The sequence below is a fragment of the Aegilops tauschii genome, chromosome 4 (assembly GCF_002575655.3).
Source record: "Aegilops tauschii subsp. strangulata cultivar AL8/78 chromosome 4, Aet v6.0, whole genome shotgun sequence".
Lineage (NCBI taxonomy): Eukaryota > Viridiplantae > Streptophyta > Magnoliopsida > Poales > Poaceae > Aegilops > Aegilops tauschii.
In genome coordinates this window covers 320,045,559-320,056,768 of record NC_053038.3, presented here as the reverse complement: position 1 = coordinate 320,056,768, position 11,210 = coordinate 320,045,559, and the positions used below count along the sequence as shown (strand labels likewise).

At 44.7% G+C, this 11,210-nt stretch overlaps 1 protein-coding gene and 1 long non-coding RNA gene across 6 annotated transcripts; both read left to right on the top strand.

The window, feature by feature from the left end:
• The first annotated feature begins 1,250 nt into the window (after positions 1-1,250).
• LOC109777223 (uncharacterized) lies at positions 1,251-2,222 on the top strand. The gene has a single exon (XM_020335864.4). It carries the CDS (start codon positions 1,410-1,412, stop codon positions 1,857-1,859), a length of 450 nt encoding a protein of 149 aa, XP_020191453.1. The 5' UTR covers positions 1,251-1,409; the 3' UTR covers positions 1,860-2,222.
• Positions 2,223-7,769: 5,547 nt separating this feature from the next.
• Positions 7,770-10,950, top strand: LOC109777224 (uncharacterized). 5 transcript variants are annotated; one of them, XR_002236248.4, is made up of 6 exons: positions 7,770-8,338; positions 8,525-8,636; positions 9,344-9,528; positions 9,656-9,729; positions 10,385-10,442; positions 10,605-10,950. It is a non-coding gene; the product is annotated as an uncharacterized lncRNA (long non-coding RNA). The 5 variants fall into 5 exon arrangements; XR_002236245.4 differs by having other exon boundaries at positions 7,783-8,338; positions 8,528-8,636; XR_002236244.4 differs by having other exon boundaries at positions 7,788-8,338; positions 8,478-8,636.
• Positions 10,951-11,210: the final 260 nt, after the last annotated feature.

Here is an 11,210-nt window from a genome sequence, read left to right as displayed (position 1 = left end):
CTACGGAAGCTACTTCAGGAGTTGCATCATGATGTCTCCCAGGCCACGGTTGTCTACTGCGACAACGTCTCTGCGGTGTATCTTTCCACCAATCCCGTTCACCATCGCTGGACCAAGCACATCGAGCTGGACATTCGCTTTGTGCGTGAACAGGTAGCCCTTGGACGCATTCGGGTTCTCCATGTTCCGACCGCACAATAGTCGCCGATGTGATGACTAAGGGTCTGCCAACTTCCACCTTCGAGGAGTTTCGTTTCAGTCTCTGTGTCTTTGGCGATGCTTCGACTGCGCGGGGTGGAGGTGTATATTGTGTCTTGGGCCCACCTCCTAATTCTCTTGTATAGTTGAGGTTGTGGCACTCATCTTGTACATCATATATACGTGTCCAGTGCACCGATGCAATTGTGTTGCATGGCCTAAACATTGTCTTGTACACTACTGTAGCTGCCATCCTAACACAACCTCAGATCGATCAATTAAAACTGGCAGTGAGAAAATTCACACGTGTATCCCCTTGGTCTGGAAGCAGGCACTTTCCTACCACGGGAAAATTCACACCACGGATGCACGTGCATGTGGTACACACAGAGAAACAAAGAGACATCTCGATCGATGCCGATCGCCACGGCGCCAAACGCAGATTTTCTCGGTGAAGCCGTACGTGGACTGGAACAGGAAGACCACCGAGATGTTGTAGGGTTTGAACTGAAAGGCGACATGTACGCACCACACGCCTGCACCCCCTTTCAGATACACTAGCAGTACCCCTCAAAAAAAAAATTACACTAGCAGTACAAGCCTGGGCACAAGTGAACAAACGGTCACGCGCACAAAAGTAACCAGACGTCCACGTCCATGTCGACCAAGATCAATAACTCCAGCGCCCTGCTTTTCCAGGAACCTTCACCTCTCTCTCTCAAAATTATCCCGCGCCGGTCGTCCAATCAACCCACTCACCAACTTTCCCAAGCAACGGTACGATGCGCACGAAACCGTCACGCCCTATGACCGTGCGGTGCTGCGGGAGATACCGGTGTGGTGTGACCCCAAGCTCAATCAAAGCCCCATGTGCCACAATTCGCTCCGGCCGGAGCCTGCAACAAAATTATTATCCGGCGGATTCCGGGAACCTGCAGGGGCCAATCCACAGCCACAGAAGCGCAGTGGTGATATCTTGAAACAAAGATCGTCTCCCTGACCGGACCTTGTAATCTTGCGGCCGCGCAACCCTATATAAGGCCCCGCCAACAAAACCCCCCCATCACCTCCTCATCCCAAAGCAGCTTAGCTTAACCAACTTGGCTCAGCTGGTTGATCGCTCTGTCCGCTTCAACTTCATCGCAGCGAGGCGCGCGCTCTCCTTGGCTTCGTCCCATTGCTGCTGTACGTATTCGATCGAGATTGTGGGGATGGACAAGCTGAGCGTGCACCACGGGCAGCACAACGGCATCTCCAAGCCGCCGGTGCACCACCACGGCAAGGGCGGCGGGAAGGGCAAGGGTGGCGGCAAGGGGATCAAGGTCGTCTACATCTCCAGCCCCATGATGCTCACCGCCAGCGCCGAGGAGTTCCGCGCCGTCGTGCAGGAGCTCACGGGCCGCGACTCCAACGTGGCCGACCACGACGCCCCGGGCGTCTCGTCCTACTACTCGTCGTCGTCCTCATCCTCCTACTCCTCGTTCGGGCGCGCCTCTCCGACGGCGGGGGCTACGGCCGCTGCGGGCGCCCGGGCTTTGCCTCCGGCGATGGCGTCCACGGCGGACTACGCGACCGGCGCCGGAGCCATGCCTCCGCCGTTCCAGAGCATGTATGATCAAACGGGAGGCGCCGGCCTGCTTTACGGCCAAGACTACTGGTAGGATCGGAGATCGGTCACCTCGTGGCGGTCGACGGTTCGGCATGCCGTGTGAATTTGCTGTCTACAGTCATGCTTCATGTTTCTTCGATTTTCGATCGACTTGTACTGGAGATGGTAATGTCATGTTGATACGAGAGCTTAGTACATATTTTCGTTTACTTGTCTTTTGCCCTTGTTGTTCGAGATCTTCTCCCACCGTCATGGCAGCATCACCTTTCATCTATGCTCGTATATGTTTGGAATCAAGCTACTCTCTTTTGCTTTGGATCATGATAAATGTCACATGTGTGGCACAAACACATACCAACTCTGAAGGTTTTTTATGGCAAGTTTAATGACACGAGGATGACAACTTAATTGTCAAGCATGGCAACTTTTCTTTCGGATGACAAATTTCAGGATCTTTTAGGTTTACTTTTTCTTTTCGAATGACAACTTTAGTTATAGAAAACATCAGGACCGGAGTGCTTCGTGCCACACGTGTGACACTTATCATTTGAATTTGTTTTGTTACTAGGTTTCACTCAAAATACATTCCTAGTGGTTTTTTAGGTGAGGCGGGGATGTGGTTGGTTTCAAGATACTAATGGGTTTTCTGTAAATTAGAGCAGAGAAGTGGGGTTTTGTTGCAAAAATGTCACAGCTTACCTCACAGTCGTTAGATGCAGATCTGATGGTCAGAAACGATGAATGCCAGACACACAATCATCACCAACTAAGTCTTTTATAGAAGTAGAGATACGAGCCCACCAGGGGCGGACCCAGGACAAAAATGACCCGAGGTCCCATCTCTATCACATATATGTCGATCTCATGTAATTATATAGATAAAAGTAACACACTTATAACAATACAATATACCAAGAATACAAATGTAACGTTGAATATGCTTACCAGAGATCTAAAATAAAGAGTTTCACTTGAAATATTAGTTGATAGCAGGAAATTGAACGTTGAAGAAGAACCGAAGTGTCCAGATTATGGATAAAGTATAACCGATGACAAGAAAATGCAACACTTGATTGCCTACAAATCAAAAGAAGCAAATCCACTTAGAAAAATATTAATTACAGTTGTGCAATAATAAGTCTGATAAACCAAGGGATAGACAACATGTTTTCTTGTCTCCATTTTTTGAGAGAGCTCACAAATATTACTTAAACCAGAGGAGCGATCATCTTGCTCGGACACAACAATGTAAAGATGAAGGTGATGTCTAAGGTCCCTGAGTTCTCCATCATCAAAATATTTTGGATAAAATTTAGCAAGACTCATCAAATGCACTATGTTGAAATCACGAAATAATTAATTTGGGCTCAAAGTCGCCGAGCAAACAAGCAGTTCAGAATTTTTCTTTGTGAAGCTATTATCAAATTCTTGAAGCAACCAATCAATAACATCATTAGAACAATCCACTTAAGAATAAGTACAAGGTTGAGAAGGCCCATTGGCCAAATATTTCCTTCTTACCAAATCTTGCTGATTTGGACGGTACTCATCAATGCTTCTCCTTTTACCTCGATCATTTTTTTCCTTCCCAATTGATCTCTTCTTCATCTTGAAATGAATTCCTTGTATTATTGGCAGAACTCCATATCTGGAGGCATTATTTTGTCCATGTGGTGATGGCGGGGTGGGACATTAATCCCATTCATGCGGTGAGGCATTACTTTGTCCATCTGACGGTGGCGGGAAAGAGACATCATTCTGATTATGTTCGTGTGACGGACCAACATTTTCATCTTGCACTGAGGTTTTCCTCTTTTTTAGAAACCTTTCAATAAACCGAGCTTCACCTGAAATTTGCAATTTATTCAAATAATTAAAATTTGCAAGGAAGAAAAGAACTATGAATCATGTGTACGCACAGAATACTTGAATTGCAATTGCACGGTTGTAACATAAAAATTATTTGATATTGTGCTGCCGTCCTAGAGTGTTGCAATATTGGTCTCCACTCAGTGTGAAATTATTTTAAAAAGTCCAATTACCCAATACAATCAAAATCTCTAGTCCTATTCAGTAGCCCTAATTCCCTAGGGTTAGAGAAAAAAGCAATAATTAGAACCGGATATGCAATAGAGGCTGAGGCAGACCGCATTGGGTTTGGGGACTGATGCAGCGTACCTGTTCCTTCTTTTCTCCACCGATTCGACGACTCGCCGTGATATGGCGATAGGCGGCGAGTACGACGTACGGGGGGATACGGACGAAAGCCAAAGGTCAAGGGCACAAGGGCACAAAGCGCAGCGTGGAGCGGACGAATAGGAAAACACGTATGGATCTATTGATCGATCGATCCACTAATTGCATTAGACAGGTTGACTGGGCCTTCGTCACGCGCTGGGCTGCACTTGAGTTGTGCTGGGTGGAGCCTTGTACGGGTGTCCCTCTAGAAAAATTAGGGGTGTCCCAGGATACGTGGGCTCTATAGGTATAACGTAAGACATTTTTTTACCCGGTGTCCTGTGCTACCTGCTGGCACAACGTGGGCTCACCCCTGGAGCCCACTAATCCTATTTTTTAAGATATATAAAAAACAAAGCCAACTGCTCCCTCTGTTTCATAATTTTTGCCGACAAGAATTATGAAACAAAGGGAGTAACAAGTAGCATGATTATTGTGTGAAAAATCTCTCATGTTTCATATTAATTAAACAAGTTACATATGATGCCTCTTTCTCTGCGTGCAATGTTTGCATTAATAAATATCATAGTACGAGGCAGTTTTACGATCAGTAGTATGGTTAAGGTACCGGCGTATCAAAGAAAAAATTGAATTGCATTTAGACACCTCAGTGATTGTTTGGATTAGAAGAATTTAAGTTAGGTCAGGATTTAGGAGAAATTTAAGAAAAGAAAAGTTTTAGTTAGTTTTTATGTTGTCACAAGTTTATGCACTTTTTTGTTTGGATTAAAAAGGCCATTCTTATAACAGATTTGCTAATTCTCATCTAGATGAAATTTATTTATGTTTCATCTAACTTTCAAACCGTAGGATGCTTGTTACAGGAGGCGGTCTACTTGTGCACACATACGCGTTTTCGTGGGAGGTCCTTGCTAACTGCGTCAAATAGTCGACATGTCGCATAGGCAACAACCGACTGGGCGGGCCAATTAAGGATGCACATGGTGTGGCATTTATTTTGGTACTTATTTTTCATGTTTTATATTTTGCAAATATTGTTCCCGTTTTTGAAAAATTGATCGAAATTACCAAAAAATTATTCATGATTCCAAAAAATGTTCATAAAATTAGAATGTGTTCATGTTTTCAAATTTGTTTGAAATTTCAAAAACTGTTCGTGTTTTTGAATATTATTCAAAGAGTCAAAAAAGTTCTAGTGTTTTAAAAAATATACCTGTTTTTTTAAATCATAATTTCAAATTTGTACCTGTTTTTCAAAGTTGCAACATTTTCTGAAATTCCGTATACTTATTGAAAAATAACAAAATAAGATAGTATGAATAATTTTCAAAAATTCCAAACATTTTTTGGAAAAAAGGAAACAAGTGTGAACCTTTTGTTGAAAATGCAATTAGGTTTGAAACTTTTGAACATTTTTTGAAAACAGAAACATATTCAAAATTACAAACTTGGTTTGGAAACGTGAACAATTGTTTCAAAATTTCCAACTTTCTTTGAAGAATATGAACACTTTTCAAATTTGCAATTTTTTTTTAAAAATTCCCCTTTTTGATAAAAAGGGGAAAACTTCAAAACTGAGAACAATGATTTAATTTTATCGGTTTTTATTGTATTTTTGAATTCTGAATTTTTTTTTGGTGAAGATGAACAATTTGTTACAAAGACATTGGAATTTTTCGGAATTTGTTTTTAAAAACAAAAAAAGAAACAAAAGAGGAAGGACAAGAAAGAAAAAAAACTGTGCTTTTTGGCAAAAATGGACCGGCCTAGTGTACACGTCCCTGTGTATTTTGAGGACTATTTGCTGCTCACAGGATTTCCCCGTTTTCGTGCGTTTCCCTAATTCCCTTGCCGTCTTCGTTTCTTGTTGGGTTGGCAGCCCAAAAATGCTAGACTTACAGAGACTTTTTACAAGGTTTAGGCCCTGTTTGATAGCTCAGTTTTTTTGAAGTATTATGACAATACTGCAGTTTTTCAAAATACCATGGTTTAATTTACCGTGAGCTGTTTGGCAACCAAAAAAACTGTAGTATTTATACTGTGGTATTGTCAAAACCGTGGTATTTTCTCTGCATTAAAAAAAACCCAGACCTCTTTTTTTAAAATAGAGCACACGAAGAAAACGAGACTGTTCGTTATCGCCTTCCTCGCTCCCAAGCCGCCACCGCTGCCTGAAGATCGCCGGCCATGGGACAAGCCAAGAGAAGGCAATGGAAATAAAAATGGTGTCCTTCCTACTCCCACTTGCGCTTCTCTTCTCCTCATACGCGTTGTGCATCAGGTCGGCCCCCTGGACACCACATGCCCAGATTGCTCATGCCATGGTCGGGCACGCTGATGGCTACAACGCTAACTCCAAACACACTGCTGGTTGAGCCTGCGCAGGCCCTTGTGTGTGATCATAGCCACACCGGCCTTGCTTGCTGTCCATGTGCTGCTCCCCAATGTCGCCCCATGCCTCAGCGCGCCGCGTTAGCAACTGTCGGTCAAGCCGCAGCCAAGCCAGAGCAACGCCGCGCATTTCCGTGCCGTGCCGCTGATGCATAGCTTGCCGCCGGGTCTGTTTATGCACGGTTGTTCAATTTGCAACCACTGGTCAGCTAAGATCGTTCATGTCTTGCGACTGCTATGAAATGGCTAGCTAGCTAATTTACGTCGTCCTAAACATGCACCAGCCAAACACTGTCACAGTATTCCCAATACTAAAAAAATACTTTGATATGTCAAAACTGTGGTTTCTAGGACCTATAGACAAAAATACTGCAGTTTTTCAATACTACACTTTATGCAATACTTTGCTGTCAAACACACCCTCTGCCCCCCTAATTTTGAGGGAGGGGCCCGCTTCATCTTAATCGCCAATCAACACATCCCACCTCAACCCAGCCTGTAAAACTCATGTAAAACTCCCGTACGTGTAGCATTGCCGGTTGGCAGCCTGCTAGGGATCTTCTCTGTACCGTGGGATAAAGAAACCACCTTTGTTCAACACACCTTCTATCAGTTTTCAACGCACGGGTTGGTTTTCACTTTGTGCCGCTTTTTTGTTTTTCTTTCTTTCCTCTGTTTTCTCTGTTGGTTTTATCGGGTTATACTTGTTGGCGGGTTAATTTTCTTTCAACGTGATGCATGTTGTATCTGTCTAATGAGCGAGAGTTACATGTTGTATCTCTCTATTGGTTTTAGCATCAGTAGGTACTGCATATGGTTAGTACTGCTGCCTTGCGTAGCTTGTGGATGTTTAGCATCAGTTGGTACTGCATATGGTTAGTACTGCTGCCTTGCGTAGCTTGTGGATGTTATACTGCTCATGCAATCCGTGTGTGCGGCGTCAGTAGGTACTCACCTTGGTAGGTGGGGATTTGAGCCTTACTGACCGTCGTAGTACCTCAGAGTGTGTAATGCACACAGACCGATCAATTTAGTTGCAGATGTAAGAAGGGAAGGACCATCAAATTGTGTGATTACCTGCAGAAGTTCGTGCAAACGACACGAGGGAACTTAGTGCCCCATCATTCCTTCGGTGTGGGCCAACCAGCAAAATATTCCATGAGCCATCTAAATTGTGTGGAGGTCGGACAAGTAGAACTGCAGAATGTGCAAGAACTTGACAAGGGGTTGAAAGATGGTCAGTTGGAGATGATGATTAATTAAAACCATTCAGCTGCGCATCAAGGGCGCCTCCCCGCGATAGCCACGTCATCACAGGTACGACAAAAAAAACACGGTAGCGATTGGGTGAGAGAGAGGGAAAAGGAGATCGGGGGGTTACTCCCGAATTGCCACACGCAGCCTTCTCTCCCCGCCTCTCCCCCAGAAACGCCGCCGCCGCAGCCGCCGTCTCCTCATCTCGTTTCTTTCAGCCGCCGCCAGATCTGGGGAGCCACCGGGAGGAGAACAACCAGCCAGACGCCACCCCCGTCGACCTAACCCGCATCTCCCTCGCGCCCATCGTCCCCTCTTGGCGCCCCCGCCTCTCCTCTCCCCCATTCTCCTGCCGCATCCCATCCCCTGCTCTGCCCTTGCTCCTCCGCCGTTCGAGTTGAGTCGTTGCTGCAGAGAGCGCCGCCTTCACTCTCCCAGGCCTTCTCCCCATCCGCGACGTCGGCACACGGTGCGGGCAAGCTGTGGCGTGTCGTCGCCGTGCTGGGTTGGCCGGCCGGTGCCGCGCGGATCCGGTTGGACGAGGTCGTTGGCGACCTGCCGCGGGAGGGGGAAAGCGGGATCTGCGCCAGGAGGTCCAGGGCACGTTGCTGCCGCTCGTGCAGCAGAACGACGGCCTCACCGACGCGTCCGGGGAGAACTGCGTTGGCCTGGTCTTGTAATGGGCAGGTGAAGTCATTTTTATGGGATGCAATAGTTCTTCGTCCACTTCCACTGTCCCAAAAACAGTACGCCCCCATCTTTGGTGTGGTTTATGCATTATTATCATGCTGAAGTCAACAGTTCTCACTTTTGTTGAAGTCAACAGCTCTCAGTTTTGCTGATTTGGTGTGATGGAATGTAAATATCGAACAGCAGCAGCCCGCACCCGAGGTGCAGAGCAGCTAGAACCAGTGATAATCGTGAGATCCTGCGGACAACGATGGAGCTTCTTAATCAGCTGGATGGATTTTATAAGCTTAGCAAGGTAAACTGACATCATCGAGTATTTTTCTTCTCTAGATGCCTTTATGCCATATATGAAAAGGAATGGATTCAATCGAAGTAATTTACTTGCCTGAATGTGTGTGTGATATGCACTCTAGCTTTCCTAGCTCCTGGGTGAAGTATGGCAGTCTCGAGACGAATTTTGCAGATTAAAATTATTCTTCATCTTTGCTTCATTGCTTATATGAATTTTCTGGATTCTCATTTGCACAACATTTTATTTTACTCCCGTTTCTAACATTGCACCTTTTTTAGATGGAACAAAAATCGAGGACTGTAGGTTTTATTTTGTCTGATTGTTGACATGCCAACTGATTCTCTGCTAGGCTTTAATTCTTATGATTACTTTCTTACTGGGCTTTTTTTTTGGGGGGGAAACCCCATGATTTTATCCTAGCCAAAAATTGCTGAGGCAGGATAAAAGTAATGGGAATCCAATCCAAGCCTAATTCTCCATTTCAATGTACACAAAATTATTGATGCATCTCCATTTCAATGTACAGAAAATTCAGTTTGATTCAGACTCTAAATCTATGAACCATTCTTCCCACATAGAGTAGAAACAGAGCCTATCCACACATCCAGAACACATTTTTTAACTCCTAAACTTAGCAAGCAGTAACTCATGTAGTGTAATTTCTTCAGAGCTCTATCAAGCCCGACATCTAAGTGAGTTGCTTACTGCAGATTTTTGGAAGGTTGAAGGTGGAATCGAACTCCGAGCTCGAGGTTGCGCTGGTGCAGTGGTGGCTGCGATCGGGCCCGATCTAGGAAAAATCTTCCTCGTTTTTGGTCTGCATGGCGATGATCTGTTTCTTCAGGATCCGCTCGTTGCCAGAGCCGGCTCGGGACGCCTCCTAGACGACGACACAGTGAGTGGGTTTTAAATCTTTTGTTGCGCCGATCAGGTCGCATTCGATACGTATATGGTAGTGATGGACAGCTGACTGCTTGATTTGGTGTTTCTTCTGTGTGGTGTGGCGTGCGTGCTGATTTCAGAGCTTGAAGCGAGCGGAACACTGAAGGAGGATCTCGGGGATGAAGGAAGCGTCAGCGACGACCTCAGGCGAGAGGTATCGAGACTGCAAATCACTTTCCTATTTCTGCATTTCTTACTGTATGCAACTCCATTGGTATTCATATCTATAGCCTGTGGGGAGCAGCAAAAAAATGAATTTGTTGGTGCTTAAAATTTAGACTGGTCTGTTTGATACATCTGCACTGTTGAGGCGGTCTTTTTGAATAGACTATGGGTGTTTTAGCCTAAATGGATTATTCAATGTTACGTATTATCAGTTCTAGATGAACTCTGTAGTTCGAAACGAGTTCCGAAATTGCCTGGGGGGCATGTTTAGTTTAATGTAGGGTGTGCTGCAGACCTAGAAGGAATATGTTGAAAATCTATAACTTTCTCCGCTCGTGCTTTCTTTGGTTGTGAGGATGTATATGACAATTGATTTTTGTGTATTTTCAGTTTTAAATCTAAAGTTTATCTCCTGAGTATGCTTGAACAATGCATCTATTATGTAATCGGTGTGATGATAGAACTGACAATATGTAGTATAGCTTGTTGGAGTATAACATGGTCTCTTGATTTTATTTATCAAAAATCCTGGTTCATTGCATGCTTTTGTTATAGAACTCTGCTTTGCATGTTTTATTATTCTGAAAGTTATATGAGGTTTTAGCCAAGCTGTTTTCGAATTTATGATCAGGCATGTAATGCAGGTAATACTAGAGCTGGCGTGGGAACATCAGTAAGGGCTTGGAGCCTGTCAAAGAGGAGGTACAACCTACTACTATCTGTTGAACTGAGCTGGGCCTCTGCTTTGCGTTGGCTGCGACTAACTTTGCAGCTCTAATGTGTACCCTTGACTATGAGAACATGATCTAGCAGGCACCATACTTTTCTGCTTGTTAATTTGGCTAGCATTTTTGCATGTTTCAGGCAAAGAGGACACTGCTGATGAAACATGAGGCCGAGACAAAAACAAATGCCTATTGGCTCAGTTTGCTAACCCATATGCAGTCTGCATTCGTGCCGAGAAAGGTATTCTATATGTGAGGCTTATAAGTGCATATTCTATGGGAAACTAGAACAGTAATAAACCAACTCTCCAAGCCCTGGTTTCATGGACACTCCGTGTGCATTGTCCGTGTGCCACTTCTACCGTGGTGAACTATACGTAGTTACTCTGACTAGATTTTCTTGATGCAAGTTTTCTAGACGAACTTTTGAAAGCCTGCTGACCCACGACCATCTCGATGATAGTTATGATCACGTAATTCTGGTTTGAGAAGTTTGTTGTTATATCAAAAAGTTCCAGGGGTTGCCAACGATCTTTTTTGAATGATCATGTGAAATGCGCGGATGTAGTAGGCAACGATCTTTTTTGAATGAAATGTATTTTAGATTGTAAAGCTGACCAAAAAGGGCTGTTGAATGGGCGTTATCCTACCTGGCACCGCACAAACTTCCTCTCAGAGGCGCGCCACAGGTGGCGCTCCAACCATTAGTACAGTAGAAGGAAAGACAGCGGACTAGCTGTGTCTG